General features: G+C 34.2%; 1 protein-coding gene across 2 annotated transcripts in view; it reads left to right on the top strand.

Moving 5' to 3' along the window:
• The window catches only part of FAM83B (family with sequence similarity 83 member B), an 85,143-nt gene that overhangs the window by 56,389 nt on the left and 7,009 nt on the right, over positions 1–21,745 (top strand). For both annotated transcript variants that reach the window (XM_077903592.1, XM_077903591.1), the window contains exons 3-4: positions 15,328–15,492; positions 16,445–16,569. In XM_077903592.1, coding sequence (XP_077759718.1) covers positions 15,328–15,492; positions 16,445–16,569 — 290 coding nt within the window. The remainder of the gene's footprint in view (positions 1–15,327; positions 15,493–16,444; positions 16,570–21,745) is intronic.

Raw genomic sequence — 21,745 nt, 5'->3', positions numbered from 1 at the left:
TGGGAGGCACCAGCAGGAGAGTGAACAGGACAGAGAAAAGTTCATTTTCTGTTTGTTTTTTACGCTGACACACTCCCTGCTTAAGTGCCAGGCCTTTGTCTCCCTTCCTGGTACCCTTAACTGTGCCCACATTTCTGTAAATAGTCTTTTCATAAATTTATTAACATTATAACCCTGTGGGAAATTTGTTTTCCTACCAGAATTCTAAAAGATGGAATCTCCTTTTCCAATTAGGTTTCTGGACTTTTGTAGCAGAATTCTAACTGGTCTTCCAGTATCCAGACTGCATTCTTCACACTACTTTGGAGAACTATGTTTTCTGAACATGTGATGTTATGACAGTTTGTATAATAGGAGAATATTCTGTAATGACCAATATACAACATATGGAATTATGTAAATAATCTCAGTTTTGTAAAAAATGTATATACTCCAGTATGAAATAAAAATGCCATTGTCCCTGGCATAACTGAAAATATTGCTATTTTTCTTTTCCTTTTTTTTAAGAATTTATTTATTTATTCATGAGAGATACACACACAGAGGCAAAGACATAAGCAGAGGGAGAAGCAGGCTCCTCACAGGGAGCCCGATACAGAACTCGATTCCTGGACCCAGGATCATGACCTGAGCCAAGCAGATGCTCAACCATTGAGCCACCCAGGCATCCCACTATTTTTCTTTTCTTAGTCTACTTTTGTTTGTTTGTTTTTGTAATTTTTACTCTGGGAGGGGAGAGAATTAGACAAACTGTGTTATTTGTATAATAGACAAATGTTTTATAATTTTTTTTGATACTATAAAATGTTGCTAACTGCTGGTTTGTTTATTTTCTGATCCAAATGCTAAAATTGAAGGAAATGGCCTTAAATTTAACTTTCTAAGTTTGAGTTCAATGTAAAAAAGGGCAAATCTAACGTTAAGTCTAAAAAAAACAGTGAGATGATCTTTTAACTGGATATATGAAGTAGGATTGTGAGTCTTCTGGATGCTCATGAATTAGAATTTAACTTAAAACTAAATATGTTATTTAAAATGCTGCATTCAGTCAGATATTTAAATTCCCAAGAGTATTTTATGTAACCCTTTCCTACAATTCTCTCAGAGGACAGATTACTTTAGACCCCTTATCAATAGGCAAGCTTACAGCTGCATATTAGTTCAATAATAGAAGCTTATGGTTGAATTTCTTATTGAGTTTCTCCACATTTTAATGATTTGGATAATTTTTTCTTCTGCTGTGAGTATCTGAATGTCTTAATGCCTCTTTGGTATAAATTTCTTTACCATTTGATCTATTTCCAAAAATGAAGCCTCAAGAAACCTAAATTATAGGCATATTTAAATTTTTTAAAAACTATTTTATTGCCCAAATTGAAACTCCAGTCTGAATTTTGTTAGAATGGAAGTACAAATTTAATGTATTATTCCAAGAGAGCTTTTGTATGGCTGTTCTTCTTTTTGTCCTCATCTCATTCTGTTCCTCTATAATCATTAACTTCCATTTTGCCTATATTTACAGACTGACTGGTGAATCCTTGAGGATATATTATATGGAACACATTTTATTTTTTAAATGACATATTTATGTAAAATTATCAATCAAAGGTGATATGTGAGGACATGGAACTTAATTTTATAGATGAAACAGTTGGCTTTAATGTAATGGAAATAGCTGGAATAAATGTGATTATTTCAGCTCTTGATGTCATCCTCATTTTAATAAAACCTCAACTTTCAGATGCAAAATACATAATAAAGAGAAACAGACTTTATGTAGACATTTGACCCATCTCTTGCTATGAACCTGCTTTAGGAAAACAAGTAAATAATACTTTTTCATTTTATCAGTAGAGAAAATGAAGATTTTCACAATGGGATTTTAATAATATTATTGAAAACTTGAAAATAAAATAGTTGCTAATAAAATACAAAATCTGTGTCTTTTGACTAGAGCCCCACTGAAAAACATTTACTCTTTTGTGTCTGTATATCGTCTACCTGTTTAGAATGACTGTCATTAGGTGTTCAAACTGCTTAAGAAACCTGAAGTGTGTGGGAGAGGGATTATTCAGGAAATAGTCTAAGTAATGTGGCTAAAGTTTTTCAATTTAGTTTGATGGTCTCCTGAAAATTATTGCCCGTATCTCCTGGCTTTTAGAAACACTGCTCCCTATACCAAAGGAATGCTGTCTTGCAACTTTCAAACATCAAAGTGAAAAATAATACACAACTCACAGAAGTTAGTAGTGTGAAAATTACCGTAGAGGGAAAAGAGGTGTAGGCAAGTTAAATAAACTGGGGATTAAGTGAATACGATTTGACTGTAAGGTAAGAGGTGGGAATGAGTTGCATTAAATGAAAAAGCTGCTGTAATGATTTCGTGATTTTAATGTAACTCTTTGATATTGAAGTTCCTTATTCAAATAGAAATTACTAGAATAAATAGGATTTGTCATATTTTTGCCTTGAGGTATGTTTGGTTTTTTTTATGTCACGTTAATTGTTTAGGGTTAGCATTAAAGTAGAACAGTTATTGCTCAAGTAAAGAAAACAGCCTCTTTAAGCAGGAATAGAAAGTTTTGTAGTAGTTGTTCTTATAATTATTCAAGAATATTTCATCAAGACCAGCATTATAAATGGAGAGAATAATGATGTGAGAAATGCGCAACACTTCACTCATCTTCTTTTTAAGTTAGGGACTGTAAAGTTCTGCTCAAATATAACAAAAGTGTCTGTTCTTCAAGCTATGTTATCAACAACATTTTTATTGATAATAGCAACTATCTAATGATCCTTACCATGTGCTTATAATGTGTATCATTCTTTATCGTGGCCCACGTAACAGCAACCTGATGCACGTCATCTAAATTTCTCTAACAATCCTAGGATAAGAGTTATTTACTTGATTTTATAGGTGAGAAATTTGAGACTCTTTTAAAAGGTTAATTTTCCTATCTGGAGTTCACCCAGCTAGAAAGTGGCTGATCCCAGATTTAAATAAATATGTAAGGACATAAGGAAACCTTGAAAACTGACTTAGGAAGAATGAGCACAAAAACAAATGGAAATTTTAGCATGGATAGCAAATGAGTTAAAGAGATAAAAATAGGGGAAAAAAAGAGAAGATAAGTAATAAAATGGGTTGAGTCAAAGTCTAGTTTCTAGATTCCTTATCTTGTTAGGGAAGTTTTCAAACCTTCATAAAAAAGAAAATAATACAATGAAAACCTCATACACCCACCACTCTTTTCAATAATTATCAACTTGTGGTCAATTTTGTTTCCTCCATATTCCCCAAGGTTGCAGAATTAAATTAAAGAAAATCGCATACCTCAGATCATTTCATCTATAATTGGTTCAATTTCATTCTCTAAAAAATAATAGATTTTTTAAAAACATGTATTATCAAACCTAAAAAAATCATTACTATTATTAAATATCTAACCAGTATTAAAATTTCCCTGTTTGTTATATAAATGTCTTTGATAGTTGAACATTGCTGGAGATTTCTCAGAAACGTGCTAAAATGTCAATGACAAGTTAACATTTTTTTATCCCAGTTGGTCTCTCAACATAGCAAACTTAATTTCCCCTTAACTTCTTACTGTATTCCTGAGAACAGCTCTTTTTCATTCCTATGCAAAGACAATCTGAGCTCTTACTGAACATACACCCAGAAGAACAGGTTAAATCCAACTATGAAGTGTATGGTAATTTCCTAGTTACCACCCTTTGTTTTCTTCCACCTTGTGGTTTTGACACTTTTGTGTAACCTAAGTCAAAAACAAACTCTTCCTCCTTTGCTCACCCCATCCCATTCTAACAACATTGAGATCTTATACCATCTATCTAATCACCTCTTTCCCATTTTATTGTTTTGGTGTCCACCCAACTTTTCCTGTATGCCTAAAAATGCTGACGTTTCAGTGGTTAAAAAGAAAAAAAAAAGGACAATGCATGGATGAGTGAGTGGGTGGATGGTAGGCAGGTTGGCAGATAGAAAAATCAAAGAATACATCTTTTTTAGTACATTATCACATTGTTTTGGCTTCCCTGAATACAAAAATGAAATACTATACTTAAGTTTTCTTATAATGGTGCTATAATTATCCATTTAACTTAGGTCTTTTATCCCTAATGATCCCAGACTAGCTGCTCTGTATTCCTCAAGCCATTGAGTTTTGTTAAAATATCCTTTGCAAATTTACCTCCACCCCTTCTTTTTATTTCTGCTACAACAATCAACTTTGGGATCATATGCATTTATGCTGCATTAAGATCAAAAACCCCTAACTCCTCTTCCTGCTGGTAGATATTCCAATTTCTAATTCATCCCATACATACCAACATATTCATTTTCTCAAGTATTGTTTTGATCACATCATTCTTTGAATATAAAGCTTTAAATGTTTCCCCATTGTGCCTTATGGAATCTGATTAGACTGGCATTCAAGGACATCCTCCTGCAATCTGGGCCAAACTGACCATTCTATTCTTTCTAGCCTAATGGCTAACTCCTCCTCAGCAGATGAAGTCTCAGCAAAACTGGATCATTAGCTGTTCCCACTCTAGTGCTGCTGTGCTCTGAGCCTCCCTCATAATTCAGTTCATATTACCCAAACTCCTCCTCCTCTTCAGACACTATTCTATGATGTTCCTAAACACATCTGGATTTTCACTCTCTTTCTGATTGGAGTGCCCTTCACTCCTTTCTTCATGACGCCCATTATATTGCAGAAATTCACATATGAGGTATTTCAAGCCCATGGATGATTATGTTTCAGAATAAAAAGATCTCCCAGGAGTCTCAGGAAGGAAAGTTAAGTTTAGTCAACTTAACTAAGATCTACATTCTGGACCTTAGACTTAAAAGCCTCATCCATTACTTGAAAGTAAACTTATTTAAGCTAAGTTTTGAACACTGATATCTGACATCAGAATGCCATTTTCACAGTGCCTGTTGTATGGGCTCACTGTCCTCACAGATCTTAGTTATCTAACTGTCTCCAGTCTTCCTGTGGCAGTATGCACAGTTAAGCCCTGGTATACTTGAAGGCCACAAAATTAGAATAAGTGAAATTTGTTTCATGAGGTTTAAAATGTGTCTGGCTCAGATACTGTTACTAAACCAAGTCTACTTGGCCAATATTACAGAAAGAATAAGTGCCTTTGGTCATTCACCTGTCTCTCTGGACAGTACTTAAATGAACTGGGGCAGTATTTGTTTCTGTGACTTTGTTTCCACAATCATCCAACTGCTATATTCTTCTGTTGAAGTATCTACTTTTGTTTATGTTGCTGTCATTCATCTGTATTCATTTAGCTCTAGTCATATTATGCAGACCTTGCTCTCTCTGCTAAGGGACTCTGTACCAGTGCTTTGATCCACTCTTCAGTGACTTTGAATTCGTAGAAAGTAGTCTCATTCCCTTATTTAACAAGATCTAAGGAGACACCTCACTCAGGCTCCAGGTACTGATGGCATACAATTCTTAGTTAGAAGGAATTTTTCCTTTACACTAGTTTGGTCATAATTTTATGATGGCAAGTATCACATTAATGTATACTTCTATAAATGAGTGTCTCATAAAACTCCTTGAATGCAGGCACCCTGTAGCCACTGCATCCCAACAAAATTTAAGCACCTGATCTATTTCAGGTATACTTACCTTGGGAGCTGGGTAACAATGTAAATATATTTAAACTCTGTGGAGTTAATTATAGAAAGACCAAATAATTAACAGCACAATTAAATATGTTTTAATCTAAATAGAGGTTTGATCTAAAATTACAGTTTTTATAAGATTTTTAAAGAATTTAAGATTTAAAGATTTAAAAATGATTTTTAAGAATTTTCGACTCCTAATTATTTCTTTCCCAATGGCTTCCTCTTAAATTTAAAATATTGTTAAAGAATTATCATTTTAATGCCATGCTAATATTCATGATTAGTAAAAATTAAGAAGCCCCCAAAATTAAAAATATAACAACAATATACCCTTTGCCATAGTTTTACCTCTTTGGTCATAATTTTGCATAGTTTTGCTTGGTTTAAGTTAATGATTTAAAATAATAATTACTATAATCTCATTTTCCCATAATATTTTCTTTTAAACATAATCAGTGAAAATAACCAATTACACATACAATTTTAGTACAAAATTGAAAGGTTAATAGCAAGCTGTTAAATTAAGTAGAGAAATGTTTATTACTATCAATGAGTGGTTGTTGGTATCAAGTGAATGTTCTAGTCTAGTCAGGTGCCTTTTGTATCCATCCCAAGCCTCTCCAATACCCTGGGTAAAAATTATAGCCATAATCCAATTTATCTCAACTTTTATTCTGAACTTTGATCCCAAATCTCTTAATACATTTACATAGAATTAAACATAACAACATTTTAACCCTTCTTAAATATTGGCGTCAATATGGATATTCATTCTGGTGTTCTTTCAACTCTTCTGTATGTTTGACACTTTTGATAATAAATGATTTTTTTTAAGCCACACATAAATATTACATTTTAACTCATTCCTAGTGAGGTAATACCTGTATTGCCATATACCTATATACCTTAAGTATTAGGGTAGTATATAGCATGTACTGTGTCTTTTAAAAATTATGAATGCTTCATAATTTTCTAGTAAAGTCTATTATAACATTTATTTATTTATTTATTTATTTATTTATTTATTTATTTATTCATTTACTCATTTATTCATTTAAAGACTTTATTTATTCATGAGAGACACACAGAGGGAGGCAGAGACATTGGTTAAAGGAGAAGGAGGCTCTCTGCAGGACTCAGTCCCAGGACCCTGGGATCACACCCTGAGCTGAAGGCAGATGCTCACGCACTGAGCCAGCCAGACATCCCTATTATTACTTTTAAATAAATATATAAATTTAACTTTCTCATATTCTTACAAATGTTTCCAGTATTTGACTAAAATGTGACTGTTTCTTCCTTAGCAGCAGAATAAACTAGCATTTCTAGTGCTATGATGACAGAGCACAAATCTTTAAAGAGCATCCTTTTGACACACTGAGCTAGGGTTTGGACAAAGTCAGTGGGATTGTAACTGTTGCTGGTTGAACAGAATTGGCTTTGGTACTGCCTCCTCTCATCCAGGCTCTCAAAGTCACTCCTGGTGGAGCTCCTGCTCTGATCACAGACCCTAGGAAGTCCTGAGCTCTTTTTTCCCCACTGCTAACTACTCTGTCTAGATCCTCTAGCACCTCAGCTTTGGGGGCTCAGGCTAGCAGACCCTTGCCAGGCCAGACTTTAGGAATATCCACTTCGGGCGAAGTACTGAACTGTGAAATCAATGAAAAGAGTATGGCTCTTCTTTCAAGTTGTTTTCAGTTTTTTAGGCCTGCCCCCAATTCTTTCTTTCTTGATTTCTTGATTTCTGATTTCTTGAAGTATTAGAGTTAAAGCTATTTTAAAAAGCAAAGAAGAGCACCTGGGTGGCACAGTTGTTAAGTATCTGACTCTTGGTTTCCCCTCAGGTCGTGATCTTGGTTGGTGAGATCGAGCCCCACTTTTGGTTCTGTGCTGAGCAAGAAGTCTGCCTCAGATTCTCTTTCCCTCTCCCTCTGCCCCTCTCGATCACGCTTGCTCTCACTCTGTCTTTCTCAAATAAATACATCTTAAAAAAAAAAAAAAAGCAAAGATCCTACTTGCACAGAGCTGATAAAAGGCTTTGCTTAAATTATAAAGATAAAAGCATAATTCATTTTTGTAGATGTCTTAGTCTGTTTAGGCTACTATAACAAAAATAACACAGACTGGATAACTTAAATATCAAACATTTATTTCTCATAGTTCTGGAGTCCAAGGTCAACATGCTGGCAGTTTCAGGGGTTTGGTGGGGACTCCCTTCCTGCTTTATAGACCGCCCTCTTCTCACTCTCCTGGCATGGTGGAAGGTACAAAGGAGGTCTCTGGGGCCTTTTTATAAGGTCATTGTTCTATTCACAATTGCTCTACCATCATGACCTGGTTATGTCCCAAAGTCTCCACCTCCAAACACCATCACATAGAGGACACAAGCATTCAGTCCATAATAGTGGTATGTAAGTACTTTCAATTATATAACACAGTGTAAAAAGATGTAGGAAATAATTTATGCAGTTTCTCTTCTGAGTTGTCAGACATACATAACTAGTTCTACAAATTTATGTCACAGCCATATTAGAATCCAGACATTCCCCCGGGTTTTGGGTAATTGGGAGTAAATCAACAGTTCTTTAAACAGACTCTAAAGCTTGATAAAATGAAAGATCTTCTCTCATTTATTTAATGTATAACAAAAGTCAGTGACACTCAGAATGGTTTCAGTGGCTTCCTTAAGGTCTCTTGTGATAGACGAGGCAAATGACAATAGTGGTAACAGCTATTAGTACAGGTACTTAAATGTCTGTGAAATTAAGGTATTCATAATGTAAAACTATAACTTACTAAACAATAGTATAGTGCATACAATGTATTGTATATAACAGTTTACAAAAAATGAACACTTTTACTTTAGGCTGCAGAAGAAGGGCCAAAAGCACTTAATATCAGCCTCTCTTTTTTTTCTGAAATCTGCTTAGCTCTTTGCTTTTGACAGGTTTTACAGACTCAAAATATATATTCCCTAAGTGATCATTGCCTTTGATTTCTATTATTCAATCCGAAGTTTTCTAGCTATGTTGAATTTTATTAGAAATATAGTTATTATAGAACTCCATTAATTTATTTTTTAAAATTTGAACTCTTTATTAGCTTTTCTTCTGTCGGAAAAAATAAGTCCTCCTGTATCTATGCAGGCAATTACCAAGGAAGTCCGAACCCTTTCAAATGGTGCTTAGTATTTGGAAGCATAAAAGGTATAATATTCAATTTTTCAATTTTGAGGATGATAATGACAGTTCTGTGAATACAGAACATTAACCCAAGGTATACTTACATTTCATGAAGTATCTAGGTCATATAAAAGCATATTGCTAATGGCTTTCTTTCCTAATGGATTACAATGAGAAAAATAAGAGCTCAAAATTAAAATTCTGAAGATTGTGAAGCATTTTTCGAAGGCAATACAGGTATTGAATATTAACATTGTGATAAACATTTTCTATCAACTCCGTCTTCAATTTTCAGTTCTTTTCATTTTATCACTGGTTTCTACCTCACCTTTTTTTTTTTTTTTTTGTATTTTAGTGCATTTATAAATACTAACATTATAATGAGAATAATGGGGCTTCATAATCTTTAGTATCACTCAGTGGAATTTAGGTACTTTCAATATGAAGATTGCTCTCGGACTCCTTTTCTCAGGACACTATTCTGACCAGATATTTAATTTCCCAGGGTTTATATTGCATTCCAGATCAAATCTAAACATTTGTCAGATTCTCAAGATCTTTCATAACCTGTATAAATCCTAACTAAGTCCATTCCATATTCATAAGTAATGACGTTTGTGTTTAACTTTAGGTTAATTCAATAAACATTTTTAAAAATATTACTATCATCTTCATTCGAATCTTTCCCTTTTTGTCTTTGCAATGCTGGTTCTCTAGCTTGGATGGCTAAAGTAATCTTTACTCATTATTTAAGGCTTATCCATGAAGCTCTGGTAGTCTGTTTCCTTCTGCTGTGTACCCAACCCCTAACAACCATGCATGTATAGAGCATTTTTTTCTTTCTCTAAATTATATTTACAGTATATTACTTAACAACTGATTATATAATCTCCTGAATGGCCTTAAATTGTGTCATGATTATGAACGTAGGAAAAATTCATTGTCAGTATTCATATTATTTTAATATAGTGTCTGGGTCACTTTGGGAAAATTTGCTACTGTAAGATAAGTGAAAACCAGTGTCTTTGAGTCAGGTTCTCTGAAACTACTAAAAGATATGAGGTTTAACTCAGATTTTAAAAATGACCCAGGATATCTTTCTAGAATTTCCTAGGTCTCATGTTGCTGATGAATATATTTATTTGTTTACTTTTTTCAATTTACACAGTAAGAATAAAGCAGGAATTAATGAAGAAGCAAAATAAGAATTTAAACAGTATATAACATCATAATAGTTTAATGAATACCATTGAGTGTGACTGGTTTCTTTATTGACTTAGAAAATCAATTGATTTACCTTTTGAAAAGTCTTATGCTAATCAGGTATATAATTTTTCTTTCATTATTGATAGTCATTGTGGTCATTTCTACAACACAGTGTGATTTAGTTAACTACCTGGGAATGTAATACTTTCAGATCAGGTTGGCATACCTCATTAGTAATTATTATTCCTCTCCAGGAATATAACCCACCATAAAAATAAAAAGCTACATTCTATTTTGCTTTTCTTGGCACAGCTGAAATTTTCTGTAGACTTTATGTAATTTTCCATCTCATGAGGATGCGGGAAATCAGAAGTTCTGATAAGCTACCTGGCTCAGTTGACATCAGATAAGCTTGTCAAAGATGTGTAATCTAGTCTCTTGGATCCTGATCCAGTGTATTATCTGTCATGCAAGAGAGACTGTAATTTGTTCTACATTTAGTATGCTAGAATCATCCATTGGCTGACTGACTCCAATTACCTTTTTGCAAACAGAAACCTTTATTTATCCTGGTAATATTTGTATATTGACTTTGTTTATTTCCAAAGTCTTAATTAATTTATTACATGAGACTCTAGCAAATAAAAGATAAATTCTTTAGATGTGCTGATTAATTTCTTAAACAATACCATGTTGTATAATAATGTTTCCTTATTTTTTAAAAAAATTCCTCCCTAGTTAAAAAAAAGCTGCTAGTTTCCTCCCTATTAAAAAAAAAAAGTGTTAGGCTGCTCCAGACATATTTTTTTATTTTTATTATTTTTTTATATTTTTAGAAGTTATTATGTAAAATAAGTTTATAATATGGACATTTTCTTTTCCTTACATGAGTATTCTACATCAACATAACACTTATTATTGCAGAAGGAATGCATTAATTAATAATTTTGATGTGATATGAAGATTTTTTCACAAATTTAGTTTTATAAAGAATATGCACAAAACATGAATGAGGTTATTATCACTTTTTTTTCCTTCTTCTGACACCTCATACCATTCATAAGTAACAAAAGGGTCATGTGAGGCTACTAGAATGATTGAAATTGTTCTTCCCAGAAAATAGCTGATTGAAGTATGTTTCATAGGTAGATTGAAGAATGTCGTCAACTTGTATAATTTGGATATGGTCCAGTAATTTGTTATAACATCTCATTAGAGTAAATAGAAACAAGTTTACGTATCATCCATGACTTTCTTCATCTTTTAACATATTCGTGATATGTCCATTACATTTTCCTAGTTATTGTTGCCAGGTGTCTATTCCATCCTCGCTCATTTCCTGACAATTTTTGTTCCTTGGTCTCTATCACTCTTTGCAATGCTAATCCTTTCTTAGCTGTATGTTAAGAGATGCTTCTAAAATCCAATTCCTTGCTTCCCATGATCTTGTCCTACATATACCTCAGCTGTTGACTCCCAGTCATATCCTTGATAATAACATAACCTATAATTGCAAGTCCTATAGAACCTAATTCAGGTATCCCCCATCTGACTATCACTTCTCTATATATTTATGACTTACTCCCTTTGGTACCTGCTAACATCTAATATTCCTGTGTTTATTTATTTTTTAAACTTTGTGCTGTGGAAGTTTCCAAATTAGAGAGTAAGTATATAGAACCCTCATGTACCATCAGCCAGTTTCAACGATTATCAATTCATTGCCAATTTTGTTTCAACTACAGTGTGAAAAAAATACAAGGCAGTGTATCATTTCATCTGTAGCTATATTAATATGTTAATATGTATATTTAAAAGATAGGACTTTTATTACTATTATATTACTGTCAACATAAAAAAAATAATTTATTAATATTTGTTTTTTAACCCCCTCAAGACTTTACAAATTCATTGATTCCATTCCCATTTCACTGCATCTCATACCCATGATGTTTATTTTATATCCTATGACCAGTCACTTTAGCTCTTCCCATTACCTATGTCCTCAGTTCCCCTTCCTTCTCTCACTCCATTGTACTCTCATGGCTATAACTACATCCATGATTAGGTCAAAACTCTCTGCCTGCTCCATGACGACATCCATGCAGCTCAATAAAGTTGAAGAATAATTCACAACCACATTGACTGTTCTCATTTCATTTTTTTTATTTTTCTAAAGATTTTATTTATTCGTGAGAAACACACACACACAGAGAGAGAGAGAGAGAGAGAGAGAGGCAGAGACATAGGCAGAAGAAGAAGCAGTCTCCCCTTGGGGAGCCTGATATGGTACTCGATCCCAGGATCCTGGGATCACAACCTGAGCCAAAGGCAGATGCTCAACCAATGAGCCACCCAGGCACCCCTTCTGTTCTCATTTTAAGTTTGTAATTTAGTGAATCCTTAATACTGCCCTGTAATTATACTATATTTCTATAGTTTATTCTGTTTCCTACCATCCTAAATGATTACTAAATACCCCATTTGTCATCTTTTAACATGTCTTCCATAATCTAGGGTCTTCTCAGTTGAAGTTTTGCTTCCCAGTTCATGGAAAAAATCGAAGCATTCACCAGAGAACTTGCACAGCATCACTACCACACCTGCCTTTCCACCAGCATCTGCACCCTTGGTCTTCTGTCTTGATATTATAGATGATCTTTTACTGGTCTTTATTCTCGTGCTCTAATTATTTTTTACACTAGCTTTTCCCTTTTATTGCCTAATAATACATTGCTTCAGAAATTCTTTTCTTCCTCATATCTCTTACATCATTCATTCACACTCATTCCATTAGCATACAGACATGCTGTTATTTCTCTCACCTTAAAACAGAAAAGTAAAACTCCTCTTGACCCAGCTTTACCCACAGCTACCTCTTCATTTCTCTGCTGCTTATTATAGCCAGCTTACTCAAAGAGTTGCACCTACCTGCTTTCCAGTATCTGTCTTCCCATTCCCTTTTGAATCCCTTACAGTAGGGCTTTTGCTCTTACCACTCCACCAAAACTATAGTGTTCTTTGTTGGCACTTTCTCTTGTCCCAGGGCTGAATCCTTGGTTTCCTTTTCTATTTAAACTAGTCTCCCTTGGTTACTTGGATTTAATTGTTATCTCTGCACAACTGATACCCAATTGACATCTCTAGCCTAGACTTCTCTACCTAGCATTCCACTTGGCCCCTCGAACTTAACTAGCCATTATAATCTTCTACCTAAAATTTAGTGTAGCTGCATTCTTCCCCATCTCAGTAGGTGACAACTTTGTCCTTCAGGTGGGTGAGACTAAAAATTTTAGTCACCTTCTATTTCCCCTCTTTTCTTCTAACATCCTATTTTCTTTTTTTTTTTTTTTCTTTTAAGATTGTATTTATTTATTCATGAGACGGGGGTGGGGGCAGAGACACAGGCAGAGGGAAAAACAGGCTCTATGCAGGGAGCCTGATGTAGGACTGGATCCCAGGACTCCAGGATCACGCCCTGGGCCAAAGGCAGGTGCTAAACAGCTGAGCCACCCAGGGATCCCCTAACATCCTATTTTCAATCCATTCAGAAATTCTTTGGCTCAAAGATATCCAGCATTTGGCCATTTGTCTTCATCATTGATGGTGATTAGGACCAGGACCATCCTCCTCCTAGCCACCATCACCCCTCACTTAAATTGCTCCGGTGATTCTTACTGGCCTCTCTGTTTCCACCCCGATTCCCCCCTTAGAATCAATACGGTAGCCAGAACAGTCCTTTCCAAACATAAATCAGATTGCATATTCCCTTAACTGAAGAGCTGCTTATAGCTTACAATCTTACTCAGATGGAAGGCTGAAGGCTTTATAATACCTTCAAGGCATTGTGATTTCATTTCATTTCTACTGTCTCCTTGCTGTTTCTTGAATATACCAGGCAAATTCCTGATGTTCGGCCTTTGCACTGCTAGTACTCCCTGCCTAGAACACAGTTTCTCAGGATATCCATGTTGATAACTAACTCAGTTCCTTTTAATGTCTTTGCTCAAAGGACACTTTATCAAAGAGATCTATCTAGAAAGTCCCAAACCCTACCTTCTCAATTTCTTGGGGCTCATGATCCCCCTTATTCTTTTCTATTTTTTTTCCAAATAAACTTCTCATCGTATAGGGACACCTGGGTGGCTCATTTGCCCCGTCTACCTCTTGATTTTGGCTCAAGTCGTGATCTCAGGGTCATGAGATCAAGCCCTGTGTCAGTCTCCATGCTTGGCCAGGAGTCTGCTTATCCCTCTTCCCCTGCCCCTGGCCCTATTCATGCATACACCGACATGCACTCTCTCTTTCTGAAATAACTCTTTAAAAATATATATATAGCTTATTACTGAATTACTCTATTTATGGTTTCTTCCCTGACCTAAATGTAATCTTCACCAAGGGCAGGAATTTTGTGTTCTTGTCTAGCACATAGTAGGTGGTCAGTGAAATGATTTCCCCTTTCTTTAAGCTTTATTTTACTCCACTGCTTCTCAGAGTCAATAATGGTTTTGTTGCCAACAGTTAACTTGGACTCTCTCCATTTTAGGGATCTGTTCTTCAGGAAATTTCTGTGTCCATCTTCTTAATTTTACTGCCTTTTTGGCCATTTTCTTTCTTTTGTTTATTCTGCTTATTTTGCCTGCTAAGCTCATTTTAGGCACATGTATTTAATTTTCTAGTCTTCAAGCCGTATACCTTTTCTCAGCTTTGGCTGCTTCCTAGCTATATTTCTATTTCTATAAGATTTTTTTTTCTCATTCTCAGTACTGCAAGACATTTATTACTAACAACTAGTTTCAGAGAGCTTATTTTTCCCCTGAAATGTTTCCCACAAAAATTTGTAACACTGGTTTCCACCTTCAATCTTCCTGTCTTCTACTACTACCCTACTTGCATCCTTTTGACTGTGATTTGGGTTTGCCCTTTGTTCAGCATCCTACTGAAATGAAGATCCCCCATTTTTTAAAAAGATTTATTTATTTGTGAAAGACACACAGAGAGAGAGAGAGAGGCAGAGACACAGGCAGAGTGAAGATCCCCTTTGACTTAAAGTCAGTATGAAATTACTTCTTCAAATGTGTATGTAGTCACTTGTTTATTTTCAGTATACCTTTGCATCTTTAGGAAACTGCAAACATATTGTGTATATATTTATAAATATTATGTATTTGATTATTTTCTTTTATCCAGTTATTATTGAAAACAAACAATTTCTAAACCTTTCCCTACTGGGTATCTAAAATTGTTTCATATTCTCATCTTTAATAGGTCATTGCTTTAGTGATGGATATATTTACAGATGTGGACATTTTCAAAGAAATAGTAGAGGCATCAACTCGAGGAATATCTATATACATTCTGCTTGATGAGTCCAACTTTAATCATTTCCTAAATATGACTGAAAAACAGGGCTGTCAAGTTCAACGACTCAGGGTAAGAATTCCATCTTTGTTTGTTTGTTCTTCAAATATTTTGTGTACCATTTTTTTTTAAAGATTTTATTTATTTATTCATGAGAGACACAGAAAAAGAGAGGCAGAGACATAGGCAGAGGGAGAAGCAGGCTTCCCACGAGGAGTCCGATGTGGGACTCAGTCCCGGGACACCAGGATCACACCCTGAGCCAAAGGCAGATGCTCAACCACTGAGCCACGCAGGTGTCCCTTTTGTGTACCAATTTTTATCTCAGTTGAATTTAAGGCAAGGTAAGCTGTATTACACCAAAAATAAAAACATATACAAATATGCATTAGTATATTTAAGGTAGTATAATGCTTGATCACAGAAGGGTACCCTTGTACTTTTTGGAATGTGGCTGAAAACACACGTCTTCATGATGGTTTTATAAGGTGCTTTTCTTGACGATGGGGCACTTAAGCTTCTGAATTAACTTTGCTCAGTCATAATAAGTGCTTCAATTTCTCCATGCATAACCCTGAAACCACTGACTCAAGTGATTCTTTCACTCAGCAGATGTTGCTTATCACAATCGTTAGGCATAGTGTTTTCAGTTACATTTGACGTTTAAAAGGAACATGGATTTTAATCGTAGTTATTGTGGAATCATTGCTACCTGTAACCTGAAAGGTTCTCTTACATGGGATCCCGGGTGATTTATGAAGTCATTCTGTGTAAAATATAAAATAATGGCTCCTCTTCATGTTATGTCAAAGTACATATTTTAAGTGACTTTTTCCTGAGTATTTCTTTTTTGGGTGATTTTTAAAAATTTGCTTTTGCCATTTTTTGTTGTTGCTGTTATGTGTTTTAAAACATTATTTCAATATACTCTTTTGTTACTAAGATTATACATTGACATGTATTTCACTTTCAAAATAACTCTTTTCAAGTTATAATTTTACTTTATATTTACATGTAATTCTAGAATATTCGAGTGCGGACAGTAAAAGGCCAAGATTATCTTTCCAAGACAGGAGCAAAATTTCATGGAAAATTGGAACAGAAATTTTTGTTAATTGACTGCCAGAAAGTTATGTATGGTTCCTACAGGTAAGATCATTATGTTTACCTCCAGCATTATCATTCATTTATAGAATTTATTAGTTTTAAATTTTAATATAATCTATTTACTTATTTCTTAGAAATAAAAGAAAAAAACCTTTGCATGGAAGCTTGGAGACTTGGGTTTTAGTTCTGGTTGTGCTTTAAAGAACATTAAGACATTGGGCAAGTCATATAACTTTCTTGGGCTCCAAGTTCTTCATCCCCAAATTTGGGGTTGGGGGGTGATTGTGACTAATATTTCAGGTTCCTTACAGTTCTGTAATGCTAGGAGTGATTTTGCTCCTTACAAAAACAGTCTTGGTATGGACTTAATAATAACAATTGCTCGTAAAAATAGAAGTACTTTATCACTTTGAGCAACTTGACATATGGATTGTCCTTATTTTAGTATTATTAAGAATCTGATGGTTATCATCATGTAGTCATTATATATAGGGCTACCCAAAAAAGCATTTTAGAGTCAGGCTATTTAAAATCCCATGGTAGATATTAGACAAGGTTACTTGGGTTACTATTTTCTGGCATATTTGAAGGCTACCACTGGTAGAATATCTATTCTGTTCCAGCTTGGCTCTTTTGCATTATGCCATCCCCCAATCCTTACTACTTATCTAGAGGGCAGCTGTTCTCATCTACATTTATAAATGATGAAACTGAAGTTCCAGAAGGTTAAGTGACTAGTCTAAAAACTCCACAGCTAAAGGTCAGAAGCAGTCCAGCCCTGGCAGCCCTGGCAGCCCAGTCCGAGCCCTGCTGTCTCCAGAGTACAAGGGCTACCCTAATAGTCTCTTGTAAATTCTGGGCATCAGTCCTGAATGGGATAAACAATAAGATTATATCAACAGGCAGATAAAAATACCAACAAGCACATGCAAACTACTAGGTCACCAGGGCAGCACAGACTCATTACTAAAGACTGTGGAAGGAGCCAGGAGAGCTGTGGGTATAAATAGGATGATGTCAAGGAAAACTTTTACCCTTTCTCTTAAGAATTTAAAAAGTCCACAAGAAGGAGATAACATGTTGAAGTGATTGGCCGTAGGCAAGTTACTCATCTTGGTTGCACTTACGTTTACTCCTCTGTAAAGTAATAATAATCCTAAAGCCTATCTCATGTCATTGGTGTAAGAATTAAAGGAGTAAATGCATCATAGCCCCTAAAGTCACCTATTATTTTAGGAATGTTTTAGTTGTTACTACCTGCTAACTTTCCCTTTAAGCTCAGGGACCTTTTTTGAAAGTGCCATTTGGAGTTCTAAAGGAAAACTTGTTAAGAACAGAAATTGCAACCAGTGCTTGAAATTAATGAATGCTTTTAAAGACTCATTATACATGTATGTATTTCTTCAGACACACTTGGTTTTATAGGGTTTTTAATTGAAATTTTAATTAAAATTAGGAGTTAACTTATAGAATGGTATTTATTAATCTCATCATAATGGATGCTTTATTTTTATTATTTAACTTGACTTTTAAGATTACCATGAACAATAAATTTGCCTTAGCTTTGTTTTGCTACCACTAGGCATTAATAGGTTCTGTATGTTGAAATGACTATGCCTGAACTACTTTAAAGGGCTGTTGGGAAAAACAAACAGCAGCAACAAAACCTCTTTGTCTATGTATATCATAAGACAGAGGCAGAATTTAAGTTACTGTTTATAAAAGTGAATGTAGAATGCCTAGGACCACAGATGATAAAAATTCACCAAAATTCTTATGTACCAATTCTGCTTGCCTTATTATTACATGTTAATTGTAAATATACTTCTTTAAAAAATGATTATCTTTTTTTCCTAATTATTATGAACCTTTCGTATTAATAGTATTGTAACAGGATCTGATGTAACAGTCATGAACCAGTTTTTGTAGAAACTGATTAAAAGTTGACTTATTTTAGGGTAAAATTGTTTCCTTTTCCAATATTGCCATAATCTTCCTCATACCCCAAATCAAAATGCCACCTTCTTTAATTCAAAATTCTTTGCCATAAAATGTCTTCATATTTTAAACTCCAAGCATTTCCAAAGAGGCCTGTTGTCTGCACTCACCATACTCCTACATTGTGTGGCAGTTCACTCATCATGATGACAGTTTTATCAGAAAAACACAAGTGTTTTGTCTTATCATGATACTAACATTGATAAGACAAAACACATAGACATTTTCAATCAATATGTACAAATCAAATTATAAATTGGATACCCAAAAAATTAAATAAATAAAAATAAATTGGATACCCTCATTTGATATTGTCATGTGAAAATCTGGAACATATTTAGTAAATATGGTCCACAAATTTGACTGAGAGAGAGCTTTATAAGCTTTTTTTTTTTTCTTTTTAAATCTTATGGTTTCTATAAAAGCTACTTTAAACATAAGTTTCACTGAAGTTGTTGGCTTCCGAGTACCATCTCTAATCAGACTTGAAGACTATCTGACTTTTGATCTCAGCTCAAGCCTTGATCAATCTTTGTTCTCCATCCTGTATCCATTCCTGGATCCTCATCTCCAGATACAGTTATTTAATTCTCTCAGCTAGTTCTTCTGATAGTTACTACGTTCTCTTACATAATGTGATTATACTATGAATGTTCACTTTATCACTTTTAGATTTTATCTCTTGACTCTATAGTATGATAATTGAAGGGTTACATTTCCTATTCACCCATATCTACTTGCCCTCCTAGTTGCCATTCACCCAGTACAGTTTTATCACAATTATTTGTTCAAGGAGAAGTCTCAGTTCACATTATTGAAACTATGTCAGAATTGATCATTGATGAGCCATGGAGTCATTTATAATATGCTTCCTTTTTATATAATGAAGTTAATAATGACCATTTGGTTTTGGTTTTTTCATTGTCTTTGTTTCTTATTTATCTATTGCTATTTTTTTTTCCAGTTGATTCTACAGATTTCTTAGCACATGAACAACTTTTCCAAATGCTCATTTACTACCAGTAATCTGTCATGTCCCATCCAGACTAGCAGATCTTTAACTTGAAGCACTGCTGGGGTCCTGCAATTTCCCATACCCCTGGGTAGTTTGAGCCACAATTTCTTAAATATCATTTAATCCCATTTTGCCTTCTTTTTTTTTTTTCAAGTCCTAGTTTTTCTCTTATGTTTGCTCAAGAACAATTTCCATCAGTATGGAATTTTAAAATTTATATTTTTATAAAAATGTTTTAAAAATATAATTTATAAATATAAATATAAAATGTATAATTTTAGGTGATTAATGGCTTAACCGGGGATGGGAACTCTAAATCGAATCATCTTTCCTCCAACTTTGAAAGACACTGCCTGGCAATCAAAATTACTGTTGTTTGAGAAGTCTCAAACAATTGTTATTCACATTCTTATGTAACTTTTTTTCTCTTTCTGGAAACTTCTAAGGTTTCTCTTCCATCCCCTGCTATTCTAAAATTTATTATGTTTCTAGGTGTAAGCTTTTTAAAAATGTATTGTTCTAGGCAATCCAAATCTATATTTCAATTCTGGGACATTTTCTTATTTATTCTTGGATCATTTCCTCTCTTCAGTTGTCTCTATTCTCTCTCTCTCTCTCTCTCTCTCTCTCAGGTTCTTACTAACTAGGTTTCTGCTCCCATTGTATTTTTTTTTTTCTTCTGATTTTCTGTTTGGGGCCGAGTGGCATTGTACTGCCTGGGGGATCTTCCTCAGTTGTTTATTCTAACACATATATTACAACTTCTTTTTAAAATTTTGCTGTCAAATATTTTGAATGTCTTCTACTTGTACCATTTTCAATGCATCCTGTTTGTGTTTTATAGATGCATCATTTTCTCTTTTTCTTTGAAGATATTAATTATAGTATTTTTGTGTCTCTGTTTTTATATGTATTCTTCTCTGTGCAATGTCTGTTTCCTCCAGGTGCCTGTTTCCTGTTTTGTTTTGGTCTCTGTTTTGCATCTAAGCTTTTAAGCTTTTATAAGCCATCTTCTAACTTTCTTCAGATGTCTGCTGATCTTATGCTGTGAATTTGTTAAAAAATGAGGGACTCTAATGCTTATTGGAAATTGCATGGGAAATATTTATCAACAGCTGAGTTTACAGGAGAGTGATTGGCTGGAGTCTTGACAGTTTTATTGAAAGTTGCCTGGATGTCAGTAAAATAGCTCTTTTATTTAGGGCTGTTCAGTGTTTCCGGAGAATAATTTCTACATTGAATATATACAGTTGGATGTCTTGCTGTTACCTAAAGTGATATCACAATATTGTTTTCTGATTTACCAAAGCAAGATAATTTCTCCAGTTGCAACATATATTTCAGTACCATTATCTTCTCAGTTTCCTGAGCTCAACACCTGAAAGCTGTTTATATTTCAGAATCTATACATGTCCTTTATGACATGCCAATATTCTGGTTCTCCCTTCTTGTTACCAGCTCAATATTTTTATCCTTTATTCCAATTTATACACTGGTTTGGGCTCTTACCACCTTATTCCAATTATTTTACTCATCACAGTAAATTTGGTTGCTCATCCTTCAAGTCTATATTACAAATAGCTACTGGAAAAAAATCACCCCAAAACATCTTTTTATGATAATTTATCTGAATTTGGTGGGGGGGGGGATTCCTATGCAAACTCTGCTTTGCTTTCAAGACTTTCCCCACTCGTTCATTAGTCTCCTATATAACTTCATCAGCTAAATATGTTTTCTTTGTTCAACCAAAACATGGCCTTTTTATTTCCTTTTTATTCCCATATGTTTCTTCTCCCCCCACAAACTGTTCCACACCTTTTTGTGTTTGAACTTCTGGGTTGTCTGGTCTCTGTCAAAATACAGCTAACTTCTACTTGTCTCCAGGAATTTTCTCATATGTCATAACTAACTATTCATTCCTTTATTTGCTGTTTCTTATGAATTTTGTATTGATATTTTCAATGGGGTTGAAAATTCCTTTAGTGATTCACTTTGTATCATTTATTTTAAGTCAGCCTGGTGGCCCACACATCTGTACAAAAAGAGCACTTAGTGAATTATTCTTCTTCTACCATGTATTCAATAAGTACACTGTATAAAGCTCAGTATATCAGAATAATAAAGTTCTTAAGTTTTACACTATTATTTATGATATTTTGTGTATTTTAAATTCATACTCTACATTCTTTTAGTATTTCATCTGCT

Source organism: Canis aureus, chromosome 7 (assembly GCF_053574225.1).
Source record: "Canis aureus isolate CA01 chromosome 7, VMU_Caureus_v.1.0, whole genome shotgun sequence".
NCBI classification, from domain to species: domain Eukaryota; kingdom Metazoa; phylum Chordata; class Mammalia; order Carnivora; family Canidae; genus Canis; species Canis aureus.
The sequence above is the reverse complement of the archived record's forward strand: the minus strand, read 5'-3'. Positions and strand labels throughout refer to the sequence as shown.